This window comes from Artemia franciscana, chromosome 2 (assembly GCF_032884065.1).
Source record: "Artemia franciscana chromosome 2, ASM3288406v1, whole genome shotgun sequence".
NCBI lineage: Eukaryota > Metazoa > Arthropoda > Branchiopoda > Anostraca > Artemiidae > Artemia > Artemia franciscana.
In genome coordinates this window covers 30,900,907-30,927,121 of record NC_088864.1, presented here as the reverse complement: position 1 = coordinate 30,927,121, position 26,215 = coordinate 30,900,907, and the positions used below count along the sequence as shown (strand labels likewise).

Sequence of the window (26,215 nt, the reverse complement as noted above, 5' to 3'; positions counted from 1 at the left end):
CTACTCTAGTTCGAGGGGAAAAAGGTTTCTCTCTAAGGTTTTGAAAATAATTCCATCTGAACCATTTTTTAGATATGGTGATGGAAAAGCATCGGGCATATAAAACAATCCAGTAAAGATAAAAGTGGAAATTTATTTTATAGCTTTTATATGACTTGGCTTACGTGATAAAAATTTTATTTAAGGGAACCAATGTCTCTGCATTTGGCCTTCGAAAACTTCCAAAAATTTGCTTTCTTTTAAACGAAGGAGGAGGCGAAGAATTTTTCTGCAGAAAAGAGGTTTGTTTTCTGGTAATTTTTATGGTTTAAGCTGTACGACAGAAATGGTAAGGAAAAAGCAATATTTCCACTTCATTGCCTATTCAATACTCTTTCCATATATGATTCCACTATGCCTTCACAATCGCGTCCCACTCTCCCATTCAAACAGAACCAGATATAGTGTTAGGCAAAACACAAAAGCTGGCAGATTTCTTATTTTCGTTCTGGACAAATTTGCCTTTTTGACATTATGAACCGACTGTCGATGAGATTTAAATGGGAGAGATAATGCCAGCCCACAAAATGAGGATTTTTTTTTACATAGGCTAGGGCCATAATTTCCTGCCTAAGGGGAGGAAAATAACCTAATGTAACCAAAATAACAACTAAATATTTAATTAAAATATAGATACAATGTATTTTTCTACCGAGCCGAAGTAAATGTCTAGTATTATCACCGTGAAAAACGGATAATGTCTCATATTATTGATACAAGTTGTCGAGCGTGTCTGTCGTATAATATGTAAGCACCGAATGCATTTGCAATGGCCGAGATCATTATATTTTAAAAAAAGCATTGATTGTGGAATCTAATGAAGTATATTCTTTAGTCGCGTGAAGACTAGCAAAAGTCTTCAAAACCAAAAAAAAGAAAATTTTGCGTTGTTTCATATTTCTAGTTAAACACATCGCGTAAAAGTCATGCAATTTCAAAGGGGGAGCTTGGGTATGTGCGTACCCAAAATTATGCCTACAAGTCTGGGTCAATGTTGGTATTACCCGAACAATTGTTTTGGGTCATGAAACAATTGTTAATAGATGCATTTTGACTTTTTGAACATCTTTTCTCTCTTGCAAAACTACCGCAAACTCAGCGTTATGGAGTTATTCGGGCCCAAATATTCTTGTATTTATACATATAGAAGTGCAATCATTTCCGTTTTCGTTTATCGGATATTTGAAATCGCCAATCTGTAATAGTTTAGAAACAAATTTGGGCTATAAATTTCCACATTAGGGGTGTGGGGGTAAATCATAGCATATATTAAATACGTAAATTAACCATTGCTGTATTTAATATATGCTATGCTCTACCCCCCCCCCTAATGTGCAAATATATAGTAACTCCATAACGGTGAGTTTGCGGTAGTTTTGCAAGAGAGAAAAGATGTTCAAAAAGTCAAAATGCATCTACTAACAATATTTTCATGACCCAAAACAATTTTTCAGGTAATACCAACATTGCCCAAGTCTGGTATAGGCAATGTCGAAGAGTTTGGGCAATCAAAATGTCTTTATATTTTGTCCATCTTGTGCAAAGCTATTGAGACAGAGACTAGAAGGACTGAAGCTTTGATTAGCATGTCACAACTCTATACATTTTCTCAATGCTTCATGAATTTCGCAAGATTTTCTCTGATCCAGGTGTATTAGCCATAAATCCCATTCATTACAAACATTCTATCCTTTTTCCTTAGAATCTATCTATCGTCTGTTATTCGTTTGTTAAATGGAAGCCGCACCTATATTATAATCACCTGCTCGCGCACAGCATTTTGATTGGCCAGAATTAAGAAGAGGTGGGGCTCAGTACTTTTTGCTAATCCTAGTGGTTCTTCCTTTTAGATCTCACTTAAGCTAACAAAACGATTCGCCTCTGCCATATTTTCCTGTGATGTATTACTAGAGGCAGTAGTCTTTGGATTATAGTTAAGACCGGTTCTTTCCTAGTGTTTTCTAGGGGCTGAGCTGGGCTTTGGCCAGGGGATTTGTGTGATTACGAGAGGGATTTTGTTTCAAAAGGAATGGAAGGGCTTATGTCTCGGCCAATGAATGCTGACGTCTGCCTTCAAGATCTCGACCACCATTCAACTTTAGATGCATCGCATCTTAATAACCACCTATATCATACTAATAGTAGTTACTTGTTTTCTTTACCTCATCAACAACATGGTGTGGATGAACTTGCTAAATTGGAAAGTGCTACCGTACAAAGACAAAAGAGTTTAGAAAGTGCAACACCTTCCCTACTACAGCAAGCAGTTCAACAGCCTAAGGTCAAAAGGGGTATGTAGGTCTTATAATTTTTCTATCAGTAAAACTTTTTTCTATTTTTAGCCTAATTTTTTCAATTCATGCTATAGTACGATAATATTCTTGAATCGAAGCAGTTTTGTAAACCATTGTCTTATCCGTTGATCAATTGGTATTTTTGATCGATGCAAAGTCATTTATTTCCTTCCCCTTAACCAGGAGCGTAATATGCTACCTGGCACAGGAGGCAATTGCCCCCTCCATTACCTCAGTCCCTCCCCTTCAGCTAAAATTTAGTTTCTGCGAAAAATCTTGTCAAAACTAAAATAATCCTACATAATTCAAGCATCCAGAGAAACAGGTCAGTTATCCCTAGTATATATTTGCCCTTATGGTACTTTATTGCTCATTTTTCGTTTTCACTGTCATTTCCACTTAATTTGTAAAAATTTAGTTCAGTTACCCCCCCCCCTCCCTGGATTTTGACAAAATTATGCCACTGCCCTTAACAACAGATCTTCTGATAGTTTTTGGCTAAATTCATGATCAATTCCATCGCCACAGCGGTTACGGCCGTTGAAAGCCACGACAGGTTGCTGGGGAAATTTCTTAGGGCCCCTACTCTAACTGTTACTATCTTTCTTTTTAATGTAAACGATGGTGGGATACCATTTGATAGTTGATCTATTTCGAACTTCTTTGACGGCAGATTGAAGCGCGTTAGCGTGGATTTATATATTGGAGGACTACTGTTTTGAGCTGCTGATAGATTTCAAACAGTTCGTGGTAACGAACTGTAGTAAGGAGCAACCCAGCTCAATAGTAAACGAAACTCTAAAAAACGGAATTTTGATACCAATAGATATATCAAAAGAACTTGATTTTTATGATGATTTTAAATATATAAGTTTCATCGAATTTAGTGTAACTCATCAAAACTTCCGAGCCTGAGAAAATTTGCCTTGTTTTGGAAAATAGGGGGAACCGCCCCCTAAAAGTCATATGATCTAAACGAAAATCACACCATCTCATTCAGCGTATCAGAGAATCCTGTAGAGGTTTCAAGCTCTTATTTACAATTAAATAAAAAAAAACAAGTTTTTTTTTTAACTGAAAGTAAGGAGCGACATTAAAACTTAAAACGAACAGAAATTACTTCATATATGAAAGAGGCTGCTTCCTCATCAATGCCCCGCTCTTTACGCTAAAGTTTGACTCTTTCTCTCAATTCTTCTTTTTAAAACATTAAAAAACTTTAGCGTAAAGAGCGGGGCGTTGATGAGGAAGCAGCCTCTTTCATATACGAAGTAATTTCTGTTCGTTTTAAGTTTTAATGTCGCTCCTTACTTTCAGTTAAAAAAACTTGTTTTTTTTTATTTAATTTCTGAACGTTTTTTGAATCAATGCATGTTTTGATTTTGGCTCTCCGCAGAGGAATAATTAAAACGAAATTTGCATTTTTTTTTTTTTGGCTAAATGGCTTTCTCATAATTTTGATCGAATGATCTTGAGAAAAAAAGAGCGGGGGAGGAAGCCTAGTTGCCCTCTGATTTTTTGGTTAATTAAAAAGGCAACTAGAACTTTTAATTTTTTACGAATATTTTTATTAGTAAATGGTTTACGTAACTTAAAAAATAGCTTACGTAAAGAACTTTTGTATTTTCATATTTTTATTACATATATGAGGGGGTTCGCCCCCTTGTCAGATCCTCGCTCTTTACACTAAAGCTTAAATTTTGTCCCAATTCATTAAGAATGACCCCAGAATCACAAAAGCCGTAGAATAAATAGTTGAAATTACTAAAAATGCTTTAGCGTAAAGAGCGAGGTATTAGGAGGAGGTGAGCCCCTCATATGGGTAATAATTGCTGTTTGTTTTAAGTTTTAATGCTGTTCCTTACTTCCAGCTGAAAGAACTTTTTCATATTTATTTTTTCATTGTTTTTTTTTTTAAATAATGCTAGTAAATCCTGCGCTCCCTTCATGGAGATTTTCTTCCCCCATGACAAATTAACGATGGAAAGTTTCCCCAGCATATCCCCCTCTTCTCAACCCCTCCCCCCAACCAAAAAAATCCTCCTGAAAACACCTGTACACTTCCCAATAACCATTACTATATGTAAGCACAGGTCAAAGTTTGTAACTTGTTGCCCCTCCCACAGGGACTGTGGGGGAGTAAGTCGTCCCCAAAGACATAGTTATAAGGTTTTTCGATCACGCTGAATAAAATGGCTATCTCAGAATTTTGATCCGTTGACTTTGGTAAAATAATTAGCGTGGAAGGGGGCCTAGGTGCCGTCCAATTTTTTGGTCACTTAAAAAGGGCACTAGAACTTTTCATTTCCGTTAGAATGAGCCCTCTTGCAACATTCTAGGACAACTGGGTTGATACGATCACCCCTGGGAAAAAAAAAAACAAAAACAAATAAACACGCATTCGTGATCTGCCTTCTGTCAAAAAATACAAAATTCAACATTTTTGTAGATAGGAGCTTGAAACGTCTACAGTAAGGTTCTCTGATACGCTGAATCTGATGGTGTGATTTTCGTTAAGATTCTATGACTTCTAGGGGGCGTTTCCCCCTATTTTCTAAAATAACGCAAATTTTCTCAGGCTCGTAACTTTTGATGGGTAAGACTAAACTTGATGAAACTTATATATTTAAAATCAGTATTAAAATTCGATTCTTTTGATGTAGGTATTGGTATCAAAATTCCATTTTTTAGAGTTTTGGTTACTATTGAGCCGGGTCGCTCCTTACTACAGTTCGTTACCACGAACTGTTTGAAAATATGGAACTTAGTATTTTTTGCCAGAAGACCGATCATGGGTGCGTGTTTATTTTTTTTTTGTTTGTTTGTTTTTTTTACCAAGGGGTGGTTTTATCGACCAAATGGTCCTAGAACGTCGCGAGAGGGCTCATTCTAAGGGAAATTAAAATTTCTAGCGCCCTTTTTAAGTGACGAAAAAATTGGAGGACATCTAGGTCCCCTTCCACGCTCGCTTTTTCCCAAAGTCAACGGATCAAAGTTTTGAGATAGCCATTTTGTTCAGCATAGTCGAAAAACATAATAACTATGCCTTTGGGGCTGACTTATTCCGCCACAGTCCCCAGGGGAGGGGCTACAAGTTACAAACTTTGACCAGCTTTTACACACAGTAATGATTATTTGAAAGTGTACAGACCTTTTCAGGATAATATTTTGGTTGGGGGGGAGGGGAGGTGCATACGTGGGAGGATCTTCCCTTGGAGGAATCTGTCATGGGAGAAGAGAAATTCCATGAAGGGGGTGCAGGATTTTCTAGCATTATTAAAAAAAAATGAAAAGATAAATATGAAAAAGCTTTTTCAACTGAAAGTAAGGACCAGCATTAAAACTTAAAACGAACAGAGATTATTACGCATATGGGGGTCCATCTCTTCCTAAATAGCTCGCTCTTTACGCTAAAGTATTTTTAGTAATTTCAACTATTTATTCTACAGCCTTTGTGATTCAGGGGTCAATGTTAAAGAACTGGGACAAAATTAAAGCTTCAGTGTAAAGAGTGAGGTATTAACGAGGGGGCAAACCCCCTCATATACAGAATAAAAGTATACGAATATAGAAGTTCGTTACGTAATTTAATTTGTAAGTTATGTATATTTTTTACTAATAAAAACGCTCGTTAAACATTAAAAATTCTAGTTGCCTTCTTAAGTAACCAAAAATTGGAGGGCAACTAGGCCTCCTCTCCCACCTCTTTTCTCAAAATCGTCTGATCAAAACTAAGAGAAAGCCATTTAGCAAAAAAAAATTAATGCGCAAATTTCGTTTTAATTATTGATTTGCGGAGAGCCAAAATAAAAACATTCATTAATTCAAAACCGTTCAGAAATTAAATAAAAAAAACAAGTTTTTTAACTGAAAGTAAGGAGCGACATTAAAACTTAAAACGAACAGAAATTACTCCATGTATGAAAGGGGCTGTTCTTCCCTCAACGTCCCGCTCTTTACGCTATAGTTATTTACTGTTTAATAAAGCAGAATTGAGAGAAAGAGTAAAACCTTAGCGTAAAGAGCGGGACATTGAGGGAGGAACAGCCCCTTTCATACATGGAGTAATTTCTGTTCGTTTTAAGTTTTAATGTCGCTCCTTACTTTCAGTTAAAAAAAAAAAAATTGTTTTTTTATTTAATGAAAAATGAAGTCCAAATCCCAGAATTGTTCTTAAATACCTTGAAAGTGATTTGTATTTTGTGGGGAGTTTATAAGAAAAGCAATCACACAGGTGTATGAAGACTATACGAAACTATTAAAAAAAATTATGCTTGCTTGGTTATAACATTATTAAATGCTTTATTTGACGGAAGAAAAAACATTTAAAGGCCTGAAATATAATACAAAATCTTTTGAATGTTTATTAAAATGAATAAAGCTGAGTTGTCCCATAAAATACCATAATAAAATAAAAATTCAACTGAGCCTGCTTGAATCTTAATCCTCGATATTCCCCCTCCATTTCTGTATGTTCAGGTTTGAGCACAAACACTTTTACTAAAAATAGCCCTTCAAAGGGCTGAAATTAATCACTTGTGAATATTTTCGGTAAATTCTACCTTTTCTTTAATTTGGTGGCTAGAAGATGAACCTAGGCCAACTAGTCGATGCGATAACGCTGTTTCCGAACATTCTAATTGCTATCCTCGCAATATCCATTGAAAACCCTTAAAGGGACCCTAAAGTGGTACCTTGTTCCTTTTTCGGCCGGTAAAAATAGGGTAGAAAAATACCAGTCGATTCAAAATCAAATGGTGTGTTAGTATTTCATAACCATCTATTCTACACATGTTGATTTAGCCTAGTAAAAAAAAGAAAGTGTTTTTTCAACTGAAGGCAAAGAGTGATAATGAAAATTGAAACAGATGAAAATTATTCCATATAAAAGTGGAAATATCCCCTCTTCAAAACATCGTACTTTACACTAAAGTTTTTAGGGATTTAAACAAGCTTCTATTTCCAATTCAGCGGCCCTTGTATTTCGGCAGTCATTCTTACAGATTTGGGAAAAAAGTCAAACTTTAGCGTAAAGAGTAAGGAGTGGAGCGAGGGGAGGCCTAGCCGATTTACGGAATAATTTACCTTTGTTTTAAGTTATGATGTTGCTCCTTCAGATGAAAAATTCCTCCCCCCCCCCAGAAAAAAAGATTCTATATTTGTCCGAAAGCTCATTAAGAGTCAGGGTACTTAGGAATTAAAACGTTATCTTCGAGGCCTATGTCCCCCTCGACTGAAAAATGACCCATCAACACGTCCTTTATAATATTTGATATGAACCTGCACATAACTTTGTGTAATCTTATGGAATATCAAACACATCAGTTTAGTTGAATAAAGCTTTAAAATAAATGTCAGAAACACGTTTCTGTAATAAGAAGGGAGGCATCGCCTTACAGCATCCTTCTTCAGGCTTGGCCCAAATGAAGGAAAATGAGAGATCTGCTCCTATCCCTCCCCCACGTACCACTTTATATATTTATCTAAATTATCACGAAAAGTTAGACAATTTGGACATTGAATTGCACTTTTAGGTATTTCCTCACCAAACCATATACTATCCCACTACCCATGCTTCAGAACAGTTCCACTTACAACAATTTCATAAAAAATCTAGTGAATCAGCTTGGTTTGGCTATTTATATCAAAAACTAAGATAAATGTTCATATTACCTTTTATCTATGGATCACGTGACTTTCTAGGAATGACTACGTTATCATAAAACGCTACTTCCTCTGCGATGGGAAGCTCAATAAATAGTTTCTGGTACTTATAGATCGTTTCACTATCTCGTAATTTTCCGTCGATAGCAGCTTAGTCCTCTTTTGGGCAAAATCTTAATTATGTGCCGCAATATGGTGGAAAATATCACTTTTCCGTGGCACAATATTTTGGTTATCACTATCCGTGATCTTTCTTCTTGGGAAAACAAAATGCAAATACGAAATTTTTGTATATAGGAGCTTCAAATTACTACACTAGATTTCTCTGATATGGTGAATCTAATGGTGTAAATTTTATTAAGAACACTTTTGGTGGAGGGTCCACCTTTTTTGAAAATCGGACAAATTTGCCTCAGACTCGTGGCTTTTGATGGGTAAGATTTAACTTATTGAATTTTAAGCATTGGAAATCAGAATGAAAGCCAATTCTTATTATGCAGTAATTGTTACTCAAAATTCCCCTTTTAGAGTTTTGATTAGACCTACATTTGGCCCGAATCGCTCCTTACTCACAGTTCGTTACCAAGAATCATTGACAATTTAATAAATATAACAATTTACAAATCTTCTAATTTGGAAGTTTTAATTTCAATTGTTGTAAATAGGTCACCAGTGGGTTTATATATTGTAACAGATTGTTTTTGTCCGGCAAAATTTATGGAAAATGAGTCAAGTTGCACGTATATTTCAAGGGACAACGCCTAATAAAACAAATTAGAATACTAGAAAATGATATATATTGACTAAACTCGGCCACTTAAATGAAACAAGATACATATCGTGGAACAAAAAAGGAAAATGATTATAGTTCGGAGAAAAAAAAAATCTACTTTTGAGCTAATGTTTTTAAGGCAAAAAGACACGGATCATACACTTTTTGGAAATAGAAGAAAAGACAAAATTGATTTCATTGCTTTGACTTATTAACTGTTTTATTAACTTGTAGTTCAGTCAATATTTATTCAACTAGGAAATCAATTAGGTAATTTACGTGATTTGACGTTAAGCACTCTTACAAGAGTGCAACAGAACAGCCCATACTTTATTGACCCAAAAATAATCCTGAAAGACCTCTACAAAACGCAAAACGACTTAATAAAGAGGAGCATTTTATTAGCAACTAGAAAGCTTTACTAACAGCAGCCAAAAATCTAAAAAGAAAATAATTTTCACAACAATATAAATACCAAAAAAAAAAAAAAAATCGGACTTTCAAGATTATCCCAAATATATAAATTCAGTTTAAATTAACTCATCAATGTTAAGGACTGGAGAAATTGTGCAGATTATTATTCCCAAAAGGAGAGGAATCTTGATGGAAGCTATACCGTTAAATTTAGCCTAACAGAGACCCTTGTCAGGGTCTTATCTACTTTTTTTGAGGGGGAGGGGGGTAGATAAATTTTTTCGAAAAAACACATCAAAAATTTATTCATTTTACATTTTTGTTACGTTGTTATGAGTCGGGCAAACATTTTTTTCTCTTTTTTGGGGGGAGGGGGGTTGAAACCCCCTAAACCTCCTGGATACAATCTTGACCCCTGTACCATAGGCTTTCTCATCTACATAAATATGAACTTTCAAATTTTTTCCTCAGAAGGATGGTTACGGATGCGTGTTTTTTTTTTTTTTATTTTTTTTTTTTCATTTTTCAGGGGATATCGAATGGAGCCGGTGGTGGACGATTATCAGAAATAAACTCTATTGCGTGAAAATGTTTTTTTTTATTATCAAAAGAGATCACGCCATAGTAAAATGGCGGTCTTTGTTACTTTATGGTGCAAAACAACAATTTTGGCCTGACGAGTCTTAAAGAAAGGCTAAAAAGGCTTGAAGTCTCTTAGTGCCAATGAGCAGTCCTTTAATTAAATCTGAAATAAAGGAGATGGAAGGAGGAGGAGAATCTACCCTTTTGTCTCGCTTCATTCTCAGGAGCCTTTTTGGACTAAGCCTTCAAAACGGACACCAGGAGTGACAGCCCCCATCCTATTCTAGCAATATTTGAGGTGTAACATAGAAGATGACATTCATCTGCTTATCTTCAAAAGAGGGGAGAGTGCTTCCCTATTAAAACGTATTTGTTTGAGGAAATCCCTTTGAAAAACGTAGAAATGATGACCCAAAACTAAATTTGATATTTCAGCCTCCTAGAAATATTTCAAAGAATGGACTTGAAAATTTAAACATGAACGTAACCAATAAGGGGTGAGGGGGAAGAGTAGCAGCTTCTCTTACGACACCTTATGAGATCACTGGATCAAAAATTTAGGTTAAGAAACAATAAATAAAAAGTGACCGTTGCGAATACAAACTGAAATTCTGATAAGTAAAATTTTGATTACAATAAATCAATTAACTAAAGTGCTCATAAGTTAAACCTCTCATAAGTTAAAGACTTCTGATTTCATCAATAACTTCTCCTATGCTTCCGAACTTAAAACTAATATTACTTTACTGATTTTCCTTATTTTATACTTATTCAAAAGTGTTTTTTGCTTCTCATGGAAGGCTATCTCCTTTCTGGCCCCTCCCTGGCGGTGCCCATGTCGCTTTAGTATATTTGCTTACTTTGCATTAACTCTTCTAGTCTTTTTGAGCTGATTTGCCAATACCTCAGTTTCTAACCTATTTTACCCCAAACATATGCTGAATAACTTATGCATAACACTATGCTACTGGCTCACATGACGTGTTTTATTTTAAAATATTACGTGTCGACCTCAAAACCAAATATTCTGAAAATCAGTATTGTCTCCCTTTATAATGCGTGAAAAACATAGAATAAAAAAGGGATGTCCAAGTGAAAGTAAAAAACAACAACTATTATATAAACTCCCAGTTTCAAAGGCCATGCCACGCCATACCACACACTGGAGAGTCTATCCCAAACAAATGTACAAGTTCATATAAAAAAATGGTTACTGTATCAAACAGTTCATGGTAACGAACTGTAGTAAGGAGCGACCCGGCTCAATAGCAACCGAAATTCTAAAACACGGAATTTTGACACCAATAGTAAAATCAAAAGAATCGCATTTTAATACTGATTTTGAGTATGTAAGTTTCATCAAGTTTAGTCTTTGTCATCAAAAGTTGCCTTGTTTTAGGAAATAAGGGGAAACACCCCCTAAAAGGATCTTAACGAAAATAATAGAATCTTACCGAAAATCACACCATCAGATTCAGCTTATCAGACAACCCAGCTGTAGAAGTTTCAAGCTCCTATCAAACAGTTCGTGGTAACGAACTGTAGTAAGGAGCGACCCGGCTTAATAGTAACCAAAACTCTAAAAAATGGAATTTTGATACCAATAGCTATATCAAAAGAATCGCATTTTAATGCTGGTTTTAAATATATAAGTTTCATCAAGTTTAGTCTTACCCATCAAAAGTTACGAGCCTGAGAAAATTTGCGTTAAAAACGCCCCCTAAAAGTCATAGAATCTTAAATCACAAAATCACACCATCAGATTCAGCGTATCAGAGAACCCTACTGTAGAAGTTTCGAGCTCCTATCTACAAAAATGTGGAATTTTGCATTTTTTGCCAGAAGGCAGATCACGGATGCGTGTTTATTTGTTTTTTTGTTTTTTTTTTTTTTTTTCCCCAGGGGTGATCGTATCGACCCAGTTGTCCTAGAATGTTGCAAGAGGGCTCATTCTAACGGAAATGAAAAGTTCTAGTGCCCTTTTTAAGTGACCAAAAAATTGGAGGGCACCTAGGCCCCCTCCCACGCTAATTATTTTTCCAAAGTCAACGGATCAAAATTCTGAGATAGCCATTTTATTCAGCGTAGTCGAAAAACCTTATAACTATGTCTTTAGGGACGACTTACTCCCAGGCAGTCCCCGTGGGAGGGGCAACAAGTTACAAACTTTGACCTGTGCTTACACATAGTAATGGTTATTGGGAAGTATACAGGCGTTTTCAGGAGGATTTTTTTGGTTTGGGGGAGGGGTTGAGAAGAGGGGGATATGCTGGGGGAACTTTCCTTCGAGAATTTGTAATGGGAGAAGAAAATTCCCATGAAGGGAGAGCAGGATTTACTAGCATTATTTAAAAAAAAAAACAATTAAAAAATAAAAGTGAAAAACTTTTTTCAGCTGGAAGTAAGGAACAGCAATAAAACTTAAAACAAACAGAAATTATTACCCATATGAGGGGCTCGCCTCCTTCTAATACCTCGCTCTTTACGCTAAAGTATTTTCGGTAATTTCAACTACTTATTCTACGGCTTTTGTGATTCAGGGGGTCATTCTTAATGAATTGGGATAAAATTTAAGCTTTAGTGTAAAGAGCGAGGTACTGACGATGGGGCGAATCCCCTCATATATGTAATAAAAACATGAGAATACAAAAGTTCTTTACGTAAGCTAATTTATAAGTTACGTAAATCTTTTACCAATAAAAAGATTCGTAAAAAATTAAAAGTTCTAGTTGCCTTTTTAATTAACCAAAAAATCGGGGGGCAACTAGGCTTCGTCCCCCGCTCTTTTTTTCTCAAAATCATTCGATCAAAATTATGAGAAAGCCATTGAGCAAAAAAAAAAAAATATGCAAATTTCGTTTTGATTATTCCTCTGCGGAGAGCCAAAATCAAAACATGCATTGATTCAAAAACGTTCAGAAATTAAATAAAAAAAACAAGTTTTTTCAACTGAAAGTAAGGAGTGACATCAAAACTTAAAACGCACAGAAATTACTTCGTATATGAAAGAGGCTGCTTCCTCATCAACGCCCCGCTCTTTACGCTAAAGTTTTTTACTGTTTTAGAAAGAAGAATTGAGAGAAAGAGTCAAACTTTAGCGTAAAGAGCGGGGCGTTGATGAGGAAGCAGCCTCTTTCATATACGAAGTAATTTCTGTGCGTTTTAAGTTTTGATGTCACTCCTTACTTTCAGTTGAAAAAACTTGTTTTTTTTATTTAATCTACAACAAGAACTAAGAGCTCGTATGGCACTTGTGATGAGGTCGGAAGAGCCAAGAGCTCATATGGTATGAGCTCTAACAAAATTCTAAGAATCAATAGATTGCTTTAAAAGGCAAATCAGAGGCTTAATGCCGGTCGGAATTTAAAATAAGAGCTCTGAGTCACGAGGTCCTTCTAAATATCAAAATTCATTAAGATCCGATCACCCACTCGTAAGTTAAAAATACCTCAATTTTTCTAATTTTTCCTCTCCCTGCAGCCCCCCAGATGTTCGAATCGGGGAAAACAACTTTATCAAGTCAATTTGTACAGCTCCCTGACACGCCTACCAATTTTCATCATCCTAGCACGTCCAGAAGCACCAAACTCGCCAAAGCACTGAACCCCACCCCCTAACTCCCCCAAAGAGAGAGGATCCCGGTTACGTCAATCACGTATCTACGACATTTATAAGCGTTTTACAAGATTTCCGGTTTTCCCCTCCAACTCCCCCCAATGTCAACAAATCTGGTTGGGATTTGAAATAAAAGCTCTGAGACATGAGTCCCTTCTAAATATCAAATTTCATTCAGATCCGGTGACCTGTTTTTAAGTTAAAAATAGCTCATTTTTTCTAATTTTTCCAAACTAACAACCCCCAGCTCCCCCAAAGAGAACGGATCCGTACCAATTGTGTCAATCTCGCATCTATAACTTGTGCTTATTCTTCCCATCAAGTTTCATTTCGATCTCTCCGGTCTAAGCGTCTTCCAGGATTTCCGGTTGCGAAGATTTCTGTTTCCCCCTTCCAACCCTCTATAAGTCCCCGGATCCAATTCGAGTTGAAAATGGAGCATCTGAGACATAAGATTCTTCTATATATCAAGTTTCATTAAGATCTGACCACCCATTCGTAAGATACCTCGATTTTCACGTTTTCCAAGAATTCCGGTTTCTCCCTCCAACTACCTTCAATGTCACTGGATCTGGTCGGGATTTAAAATAAGAGTTTTAAAGCACAAGATCCTTCTAGATATCAAGTTTCGTTAAGATCTGATCATCCGTTCGTAAGTTACAAATATTGGATTTTTTCTAATTTTTCCGAATTGCTCCTCCCCCCCCCCCCCCAATTCCACCAAAAAGAGCGGATCCGGTCCGGTTATGTCAGTCACCTATCTTGGACTTGTGCTTATTCTTTCCACCAAGTTTCATCCTGATCTCTCCGCTTTAAGCGTGTTCCAAGATTTCCGCCCCCCCCCCTAATGACACTGGATCCAGTAAAGATTCAAAAACTGTTTAAAAAGTAGAGTTAAGAGAAAGAGTCTAAACTTAGCGTAAAGAGCGAGGCGTTGAGGTGGAAAAGCCCCTTTAATATACGGAGCGATTTCTGTTCGTTTTAAGTTTTAATGTTGCTCCTTACTTTCATTTAAAAAAAAACTTGGTTTTATTTAATTGACAAGAGGGTAAACCCCCTTATATACGCAATAAAAATACACAAATATAAAAGTTCATTACGTAAGTTAATTACTAAGGTACTTATGTTTATTACTAACAAAAGCGTTCGTAAAAAAATAAAGAAAATCTAGTTGCATTTTTAAGTAACCAAAAATTTGAGGGCAACTAGGCCTTCTCCCCAACCCTTTTTTATCATAATCGTCCGATCAAAATTATCAGAAAGCCATTTAGCAAAAAAAAATTAATAGTCAAATTTCGTTTTAATTATTCATGTGCGGTAAGCCAAAATCAAAACATGCATTAATTAAAACGTTCAGAAATTAAATAAAGAAAAAAGGTTTTTTTAACTGCAAGTAAGGAGCGACATTAAAACTTAAAACGGACAGAAATTATTCCGTATACGAAAGGGGTTGTTCTCTTCTCAACGCCTCGCTCTCTACGCTAAAGTTTTTTATTGTTTTAAAAGTAGAGTTGTGACAAAGCGTCAAACTGTATCGTAAAGAGCGGGGCGTTGAGGAGGGGACAACTCCTTTCATATATGGAATAATTCCTGTTCGTTTTAAGTTTTAATGTCGCTCCTTACTTGCAGCAAAAAAACTTGTTTTTTATTTAAATATAAACAAATGGTTGCTATAGACCGCTTAAGCAATGATATTAAAGGTAATGCATAAGTAAGCACCAACTTTTAGGATGGGTAGTTGATCATTTGCACAAGGTCCCATGTTGAAGATGCATCGGTCTACATTTCCAAGTTTTCATTCAATGGCCTTCAAACTGACTTGAGCATGGTGCGGGAGGGTGGTGGTGGTAGTCCTCATTTGCAGGAACATACTAAAGACAGTCTGGTAGTATCGGTGCTGAGGGGAAGATAGCCCCCTCGTAATTGGGCCATACTGGCTTGTAAACTAAGTTTTAGAAGTTCTGTACATGCAAGAGCTGGAGCGGAAAAATAGTTTTCGATTAAAACTAATTTCAAGGACCCAAAAAACAAATATTCTTTCTAAACTAATGCTCGATACTTTTTGCTGTCTCTGGAATTAGAGATTCTATTTAAATACGCTGTCAACGGAATGCCAAGTATTTGTGTTCAAATATTTCTATTTGTATTTTTTTACAGCACCGTAAAGCTTATTTATTTGGGAAACATGAGGACATTCAAAAGCCTTATTTCTATTTGTCGAGGTGCAATTCCAACTTTCGTGATGGTTTCATCAGTTTTTTAAAACACAATCTGATCTAAAAAACATAAAAAATGCGCTAATTTAATGGAGTATTGCATTTCCAGAACAACTCTTTACATAAGAAATTAATATAAGAAAACTCACTTTCTCCCAAATATACCTTGAACAGCAGATGCATAAGAGTACACTAATGCATATAAGCCAAAACATAGATTTTCGTGATCATTGCCTAAAAGTTACCAAGAATCAATGAAGTAAAGCTGGATAACAAGACATGACAGTGATGCGATGTGAAAATGAAAGAAATTAATTGTCCTTTTCCGATCCGTTCCGCTCAATTTCTTAAAGTGTTACCTTCCACATAAAACATCGTTAGGATTCTAAAACTCCTGACACGCGACAGGATTTGTGATGTAACCATTTGCTATTCTGTGGCTGTAGAAACCATTAACACAAGAAATTAATGCTTGCCGTATGTTCTCAGCTAATCAATGAGAGATAAGGGTTAGGTGACCCCTATAAAGATGTTGTCTCCATAAAACAAATCCTTGGGATCTGTTAATTTCCTGTGGAAAAACGTAGCACTATATTCCAACCACTAAGAATAAAAGATATGTGAATATATTGCCTGATGGAGAGATGAACCAAAAACAATTATACCGACCAAGGCTGTATCCAGTGGGATTACTTGGTTTGACCCCCTCTCCCCCTCCAAAAAAATCTGACTCGTGAAAACGTAACAAAAATGCATGTAAAAAAAATGCGTTTTATAAGTTTTTTTTATTCTAAAACCCTTCCCAAACAATAATCCTGGATTTAGCCTTGGCAACCACGGATTAGAACAATGGTGTAGCAGATCTTCGGGAAAGACCAAAACATGTATAATGGGAGAAATCACGAAAAATTGGTTTCAGGTAATATGTAATCCTTTTATCGAAAATAACCATTAGAAAACCCCACTCTCTCCCTCCTCATGAGAAAATGACACTTGCTAGACCTAGCAACTTAGAAAAAACTGAGGCTGATCTGCTTCCTCCTGAAGAAAGTTCTATGGGTAGGTTTCACCTCATTGGACTTTGAATTAAAATGGAATAGTTGTGGGCATCAAGTCATGGCTAATTAAAGAGCCAAGACAGATAGTCCAATTGAGTGAGAAGAAAAACCTGGCATTAATTCCCCCCTTATTAGGATTGTATTAAAAGGAGGTTAGTTCATTCGTTAATATAATGTCTATCTATTATCCGTCCATACATCATTGCTAGGGCAGTAGAACCAAGGTAGATAGTCATAGAGCTAATATAGTGATAGAACCTATAGTTTTCCAAGTGTTTGATTAATTAGGTTTGGGTAAGCAGCGGAAGTATGCGGGTGTCTCTCTTATTGGACCAATACACGGTTTGTTATCGTTTAGCAAGTCATGCCTTCCAAGAGTCTCAGGCAGGTTGGCCCAGAATATATAATTGACATAGGACCATTAGATTGCCTGGAATGAGAGGTAAACAAGGGACACTTACCTATGGTCTTAGGCAGGTTGAACCAAAAATTTAGAATTGAAACATGAGACCATTAATTTCGCCTAGAATCACAGGCAAACAAGCGTCTAAAGTCAAAATTCAATTTTAAACTTAGACATTTGCTAGACTAATAAAAAAGTTATTTTAATGTTAGTTGAACAAAAAGTTGACTGATATTGAAAAGGGGTACAAGAGTCCAAATATTTTAATTTCTAATGGTGCAAACTACAGGATTGATTTTCAAGTTACTAGCCGAATAACTTGCTGATTACTTACCGGATGTCCAAATTTCATAATGCAAGTTCTAGAATGCTGAATGTAACAGAGTTTGCAACGCATAACCGACGCGATTGACAGACGGCGCAATAGTTTCAGTGGATCCTCTATAGGATCTCTAACCTCAGGTGCGGGGAACTGACCTTGTTGTCACTGGTTGATAAGAGACGAATCACTATTAAACTATTTAAGAAGGCCGCTCTGTATACTTAAAAATTGAATAAAACAAAGTTTTTTTCAACTGAAAGTAAGGAACAACATTAAAACTGAAAACAAAAAAAAATTAGTACATATATGAGGGGGTTGCCCCTTCCTCAATTCATCGCTATTTACGCTAAAATTCGAATTTTTGTTCCAATCATTTAAGAATGACTCCTGAAACACAAGCCCCGTTTAATTGGAATGAAAAGCTTTTTAAAAGAATTTATCGGTCTGTTGAATCTGATGGTGTGATTTTCATTGAGATTCCTTGACTTTTTGTGGGCGTTTCCTCCCTTTATAAAATCCTACAAATTCTCTCAGAATCTTAGATTTTGATGGGTAACATTCAACTTAATTAGTTTTATGTAGTTGATATCAGCATACTACTACCATTACTACTAACAACTCACCGCAGCAATAAGACGCCTGAGGCCAATATACCTACGGCTTACGCAGCTCCTCTTCCATCCTAACTAATTTAAAGCCTACCTCTTTATACCCTCCAAGGAAGTTCACATTTCCCTTGAACCTTTCTTTACGACATCGTCCCACCCAACCGCAGACGACCTGCTTTCCGCTTAGCCGTAGACGGTTGGCCGAAAATGACAATCTTTGATGCACCTGTTGTTATTAAAATCCCTTTTTTTAATGTTTCTATTACTATTGGGCCGAGTCGCTTCTTACTTACAGTTCGTTCCCACGAACTGTTTGATGTCTTAATGATCGTTTTCGTAACTATAAACTACTTCTCAGTTGAATAATGAAAACAGCTACTCTTCCCTATTCCATATAAATGGGAAATTCGTCTCAGAAGCAGTTTCTTTGAAAACACCTTTTTCAAATCAAGGTTCTTTACAGGAGTCAAGCAGTTGCTACAACCGTAAAAAGAGGATATAGCCCAATCAGTAAAAAGTAACAAAAAACAGAAACTTATGGTTATCCTAAGAACCGTACGGTAAGAAAAAGTTTAAACAAAAAGTTCAACATAGCACAAATGGGCAGTAGTTAACAGTTGTGCTTCTTTTTTCTTACATTACACACCTAAAAATCTTCACAGATATCAAACCTTGATCAAATATAGCATTTTTATTGAAACTACAAAATCTCCTTTTGTTGTTTTATGCGGAAGACTGTCCTCAGGGAGAAGGACCATCAGGAGGGAGTCAAAATAGAGGAACCTTATTCTAAAACCAGACTTTGCTAAAGACCTCTAGTTATATTTCAGTAGGCATGAACACTTAAAATCCCAGAACCATTTACTAATAATTTGTCATTTCCTACTATCAATATTTATTGCCGAAACTTGTATAGTTCACTAAGGAGTAGCCTTCATGAAGAAAGGTTAAATTTTATTGCTTTCGCACCATTTTATTACAGTCCAATAACTATAAGCCTTATGACTGAAATAACCCATAAACGTCAATTTTGCTACCTAGCCTCAGAAATAAGCAGAGCTGATTGAACTGGGATTTATATGACTTTAAATTCAAGCTTAAAAGGGCTTTACATGGCTTAAGTTATGATATTCTTAATCTCTAGGATAAGAGCTATGCACAACATCGTAACAGCTATTATGATGTTGGTTCTACCTGACAATGTACGTTCAATTCTGTTTCGAGGATAGGAAAGCACAGATAGTAATAATTACTTTTATTATTTTGAAAAAAAAATAGTGTTTCAAATTTATGTTTTTATGTGATGTGAATAATGTTAGTCAGGTGCGTACGAAGACATTTTTTTGGGTGGGGAAGTAAAAAAAAAGTTTTATATATAATTCGAATAAGGATTCATGAAATTCATGAAATTAAGCACGTATATTTTTTGCCAAATTTACTCTTCCTTGCCTTATAGAGTGAATTTCATTCAAAAACTGTTAGCACATTTGTGACCAAATAGAATAATCTACCACAATCACAATAAAACCACATCTATTTCATATACAGAGACTGTAAAAATATTTAAATGTAGCTAATCCGTGCATTACACCGCACGCCTACCTATAAAATAGAACAAATAAAAGAATAAAAAGATATAGTATAATTGATAGATTTGCCAGAATTTATGATAAATTAAAGAAGAAAAAATTTGAAACGAATTTCTACTGATCTCAAACTAACAAGACCTGAAATTAACGGCTATTTTATGTGGTTAGTTAAATATAAGGCAACCAATACGTAATAATAAACACCACAATTAACAGTGACTTTTTAGGTTTTGAACCAACAGCTTTTCATTACTATATTCAGGTTTTTGTATTTAACTATACGATACCGACTTTTGTTTTCCCCTAACAAACTCGAGTTTCCTCTGTAGACAGTTCCCAATCCTAGTTACTTTTGTCTTTGGGCTATTTCTCATACCCCCTTCTACTGCTAACCAGAATATATGGGAGGAAAAATACTATTAACCAAGTTTTAATGAAAAACAGATGTTAGAGGATCCATTGAGCATCAATAATTAATCGTCAGTACTGCCAAGTCAAGGTTGAACAACTATCAAAACTACAATCAAAATTCCCCAATCCTTCTAGTTATTTGAATCTACTAAAAGTCATACTTTTATGACACCCTGTTTATGCCGAGCCCAGCATGGTGGGTGCTTCAAATTGAAAAATTGGTCACAGAATCACCCAGTCCTGGATTAGCTCTCTGTTGGATATCTCCAACCTAGAATCAACCCTTTATGTTATGTGCTGCAACATCGACTGTTTTGTCCAATAGCGGAGTCTCATGGTACTAAGGGAACTCTGATACCACAAACTTGTGTGGTCGCTGCCAGGTTAATTGTCCTTGCAATTGTTGTTAAAACTGCCATTTCCTCTATATGGAGTACGAAAAGCTTTTATAATTCAGACAAAAATATTTACAAAATTTATTTTACAAATCTCTGGGTTCTGTAAAAATCTGACTAGGCAGTTAAATTCAAAGTGGAAAATGGACTAACGAATATGTTTCTATGCGACTTTGAGACAATTTCCAGTGTATAAACTTTTATATTAAGAAAAAACAAACTTTAAAAATACAACTAAAAACTGATGGAGGTGGGAAAATTGTGATTCCAAATCTAGCTTGAAAATTATTATTGCATGTTAGGTAATAGAAGAGAAGAAGAGCTTTCTTGCCAGCCATTTTGCTAACTAAGAGAGTAAAACTTTCGGAAATGAACTAACAACCTAAATTGGTGTCCCAGTGATGTATTCAAGCCTAAAACTTGACAATTACTTCATCTAGAACTTTTGATGAGCTTGAGTTTTTTTCGCGATAAATGGCACACATTTTCAGAAATTTATCTACAGCCCTAATTAAGGTCTGTGAATGTATTTTCGAATTTCTAGCTTTATCCTTTTTGCCCTCTACACTAAAATTTTAGTCTAACTTAGAAAATGAATATCAAATTAGGCTAAGGATCCATCGTTAATCCTGGGAATTATCTTGTGAATGCCTAGGGTATAAGAGTCTGGTCCCTTGTCTGGTCCCGCTACAAGTACAAGTAAGTAAGTATAAGAGACGTAATCTCTTTGGTAAACTCTAGGCCCAGATTTATTTCGATTTATATTCAAAGCTAAAAGAAATGTGAATGTACCTGTCTCCTCATAATCTTTCAGGCCTTGAAAGCAAAAGTGGGCGGAGCAACGAGTCTAAAAGCACATTCACACCCCCTCATTTAGGTTGAGAATTTATCTCAGAAAGCTTCGTTAATCTAAATTTTATCTCTAAATTTACCGATAGGCCTATATAAGATTTTAAGCTAATTTCGGAATTTGGCTGCTATTTCTACATCCCATGCAGTTTTTCAGTTATTTTTTAAAAGCTTATTTTTGCCAAACTTAAGCGTTTGAACTTAGATAAAAAAAAGTATAAATGTTTAGAAAGTATTTATAACACATTTCTTTGCATTCAATTCAAACCAATCTTTCAACTACAATCTTTCCTACTTGAATCCTACTTGAATATCCATCCATATTGTTTTCTGACTCTATCTATTTATTTAACCCTGAGCATGAGACTTAAAAAAAATGTTGCTTTAACACTGTGCTTAAAGCTAATAGGCCAATAATATACTTAATGTGATTTCCTGCCATTTTTTCTTGCGCAATGTTATGAAAACGACTGCTGACCATCCCTATGGCCAATATGGTTGACTAAAAAGTAAAAAATACTTAAGTTTGGTGCCCACACCCCTTCAAAACATCCTAAAAATTTGAGTGCTATTTTCTCTTTGCTGAAAACTAAATAGCTGTCTTAAATTAAATAGAATTTTTGCCAATTCATTTATTAAACATTTGAAAGGAGTGGATTTAAAAAGATACGGCCTTGCTTATAGCTAAATAATAGAAAGAAATATAAACTATAAAAAACTAACTCAAATTATTTTCTAAAGACAGGTTTTCATAATAAATGAATTATTTGGTTAAAAAAAAAAAAAATCACGCAACAAACCAAGATTTTCAGTTTTAGAAAAAAAAACTAAGTTTGTTCACCGGGATGTTTTTTCCCCAGCAAACAGTTTTTTTCCCACTGCAATTTCTGTTTTCACGATTATTTCCTTTTCCACAGTTAATCTCCCTAAAATACAGATTTAGCATCTTTTAATGAAAAGAGTTATTTTGACCAAAAAATAACTTGTCTGAACAAAGCCTTTGGCAATCACCTTTTAAGTTTGTATAATAACTTTTAGCTGAGAATTAATTATAAATTGGGACTCAGCTTTATCCGTACGTGCTAAGACTGGCTAATACTTACAGTAGTATATTGTGTGGTGGTCAAGCAGACTTAATCATTTCTATTGTTTTATATAATTAGAAGTGACAGGTGGTTCCATCGATAGGATCTAGATTACTTTAATCATTTCAATCGATGGAAATGAGCTGCCGTATGTTGCGGGATGTAATATGGATGTTTCGATTCAGATGTAAATAATAAATCTGAGGGAATGGGTTGACAGGAGGAAGCTCCAGTAGGAAATGGATAAATTCCTTGATTACATCTTTACCAATTGATAGGATTATACTCTGTTCATTGACAACTGGATTTTGGTATTCCAGAAAAAAAAATTCCAGCTATTTTTTAAACGCCAAGAAGCACTGTTTGTTCGTCGGACGAGCGAAAATTGCTTTTGACAGCCTTGGATGCCTACCTTTTAGATTTAATGATGCGTTGGGGTATTGGGCGGTCCAATTTTTTATGTATCCCCTCAATCTTTATTTTTGAAAGAAATAGAGCTGATAAACAATGAGCTGTTTTGAATGAAAAACTAAAGAAAATTGCAAGAAAGTCACCATAGTTTCTACCGAATACGTACAGGTAATTTTTCAGGGAGGGGGGCAGCAGTATTTTTAGAAAGGAAAACATAATGAAAGTAACCTTTCTTTGATAAATTTTAAAAACTAGGCCTCCTCCCCCACCCATTGTCTTATCAAAATCATCTGATCAAAACTATGAGAAAGCCATTTGGCAAAAAAAAAATCATATGCAAATTTCGTTTTAATAATTTATGTGCAGTGAGCCAAAATCAAAACATGCATTAATTCAAAAACGTTCAGAAATTAAACAAAAAACAAGTTTTTTCTTAACTGCAAGTAAGGAGCGACATTAAAACTTAAAACGAACAGAAATTACTCCGTATATGAGAGGGATTGTCCCCTCCGTAACGCCTCGCTCTTTACGCTAAAGTTTTTTTCATTGTTTCAAAAAGTAGAGTTGTGACAGAGTCAATCTTTAGCGTAAAGAGTGAGGCGTTGCGGAAGGGACAATCCCTTTCATACACGGAGTAATTTCTGTTCGTTTTAAGTTTTAATGTTGCTCCTTACTTGCAGTAAAAAAAAGTGTTTTTTTTTTATTTAATCTGATACTGAATAGACAGTTTTACTTCACCCAGGTGCATTCAAACATTTAACATGATTTCCTATAATCTTAACAAAAATAGATTGCGTTTTCTGTCCCTGTACAATCAAAGTACAAATCAAAATTGATAAATTTAGATACTGTTATCTTAAACTCCTTGAAGGGCTCCAGAAGAATTTTTCAAGGAGACTTTAACCTACATGGGGAATTTTCTAATGTACTACTAACTATATGACGCTATATTTATGCAGTGGAAGACTGCTTGTAGATCTGTGGGAGAAACTGAGTTTCAAAAGGCAACCAAAAAGTTTGAAACCCCAGCGATGTAATTTGCAACCAACAAATATAATTGTAGGAGAGTGCCAGGGGATTTTTACGTGTAGTTCTATGCTACCAATAATTGTTGACACCTTTAGTACATATTGATATTTTTCTCCAAAAATAGTGACTTAGACTTTGTTACTCATACACCTGGAGGCACATGCGACAGGTATAGTAAATTACCAGCTTGACCTTTTCCGCGCCTGCAGCCAAAGCTCCTCCAGCAAAGGCCTTTCTAGCATTGTCTACATTCATGGAATAGGCCCAGTGGAATTTAGGCTTCCCTGACTTGCAAAGGCCAGGGGGGGGGTCCACTAACACATGTCATGTAGTAGCCTTGCCGTCATCCATCCGTACCGTATGTCCCCAGTATATCATGCGGCGTCTTCGAATGATTTAAAGTTTGGAAGTAAAGTTAGCAATGAAGTAAATTCCTTGATTGGTTACCCGTTCTATGGTAAAACGTAGGCCCCTTTCACACTCCCTGTCAAACATAAACTTTTACCATTTTTCTATCAATTCATGTGTCCTGCCTGTCCGTAAAATTCACTCTTATTTCCAAACTTGCGCACGCGAATCTTGAAATCAAAAGCAGTATTTTACCATCAGACAAAAACTTTTTTTAATCAAGCACCAGAAGTGGTGCATTTCCTTTTACACTATTTATTGTCTTTTTTTCACGACTCACCAAAATCGTAAGTTAAAAGGGAATCAAAACAGGGTCTATGGTGCTGCTGTTTTCTTTACCAGATTCGCTATTGACACACTTTAGAAAACAGCACTGCTACAACTAGCAACTCTTCACAGCATAGAACCACCTTAGGCAATCGAGTCAGCGCAAAGGTGTTATAGTTTCTTGGCTATGTGTGACTCGAGGTTCTGAAAGTAGATATTTCGGGAAATGGTATGTGATAATTCTCGCAATCTTCCGCAAGGAAAACAGCATTAAACTTATTGACTGTCATAGAATGTGGTAATTTCAAAATATTAAATGAATGGACTGATGAACGGTCTGGCAAAACAATAATTGTGATTGGATGTTCTCGATTCATTGGTTGCAGTGAGCTTCACGAACATTTTTTGAACATATTACTTCTCGATTGACAGTAGCTTTTCATCGGCAAAATAGGGAGTTTCAGTTTAAAGCAATGACAATCCCGCTTTAAGATATTAATATTCATAGGCTGGTTCAACAAATGTAAAACTAAAGTGAAAGAATAATAGCTGTAGTAATGAGTAGCTAAATGTAATAAGAAATTTAAAACTGGATCAAACTTTCTGAATTCGAAATCGCTATAAAGTGCTGACCCAGAAATTGGATGAGCCGCTTATCTTCTCCCTGAAACATAAAGTTTGTTGCAACCCTCCTGAATTATTTGTAATCTTCATACAAATCTCTATTTTTGCCACTGTTTTTGAAGCCCGCTCTCTCCACACCCAAAACAGACTTTTGCTTTCATCCCTCAGCATGGCGATAAACGAATTGACCTTTAATTAGAACATATCTTACAACAAAATGTTTGAGTACATAAGCAATTTTGTATTATATTAGTCTAATTTTTTTTCTTATGTAGAACAACCAACAAATGACACCAGTAAGCATTGCACAGTTAATACAAAAGACAAGCCGTCTCCCGAAGTCAACTGTGCAACAACAACATCCGATGACGATAAAGATTCTCGCAAGAAACGTCAAAGACGTCAAAGAACACATTTTACATCACAGCAACTCCAGGTATTTTTTAACATAACTTACCATACTTTGCACTCAAATATGTGTTTTTTAAATTAAATATCCAAAAGAATATTATTAATTATAATAAAAAAAATCAGAATTACAACCCAAAAAGTAGATGTGGAATTTAAAAAAAGAGAGAACAATTATGCGCTGCTCATTATAAAATTATTCCAAAATGTTTCGCCTTTCAATTTTGATCTTATTAAAATTTTAGTTTTAAGAGTTATTTAGTATTTTTGGGTCCATTTTGTATAAGCTGTGCAGGTTGATTAAGAAGGGTTTTTATTAAAAGCAAGAAACAGCAGCACTAAAAAAAAGCTCAAAAGAAAGAAATGCCTTAAATTAAACTGACTATCACTTAATTACTAATTTTCATCCTTTACTTGATTACTTATATTTATATTACTTCTTTACCAGCTTTTAATATTACGTTCTTACTAATTACTGCAAATTTCAGCTAAATAGCCCAAAGTTATTGAGGCTAATACGCTAGCAGACATTTTGACCGAAGATATACTTGAAACTCTTACGTTAACTGTAATTACGTAATTACGTTAACTGTACGTTAACTAACTAGCAGAAAAAGTGTATTGGGATAATATGAGATGGTTTCTTTGTAAGATAATATAAATATTTCTGATAATTTTTTACGGTGGTTTTGCATAAGGACTCAGCATTTAGAATGGATGGTTGTAGAGAAAAACTTGAGGAAGGCTCATTC

General features: G+C 35.4%; 1 protein-coding gene across 1 annotated transcript in view; it reads left to right on the top strand.

Moving 5' to 3' along the window:
* Window positions 1-1,939: 1,939 nt before the first annotated feature.
* The window catches only part of LOC136040138 (pituitary homeobox x-like), a 58,528-nt gene continuing 34,252 nt past the window's right edge, over window positions 1,940-26,215 (top strand). Inside the window, exons 1-2 of the mRNA XM_065724253.1 lie at window positions 1,940-2,330; window positions 25,331-25,491. Coding sequence (XP_065580325.1) covers window positions 2,069-2,330; window positions 25,331-25,491 — 423 coding nt within the window. The 5' untranslated portion in view covers window positions 1,940-2,068. The remainder of the gene's footprint in view (window positions 2,331-25,330; window positions 25,492-26,215) is intronic.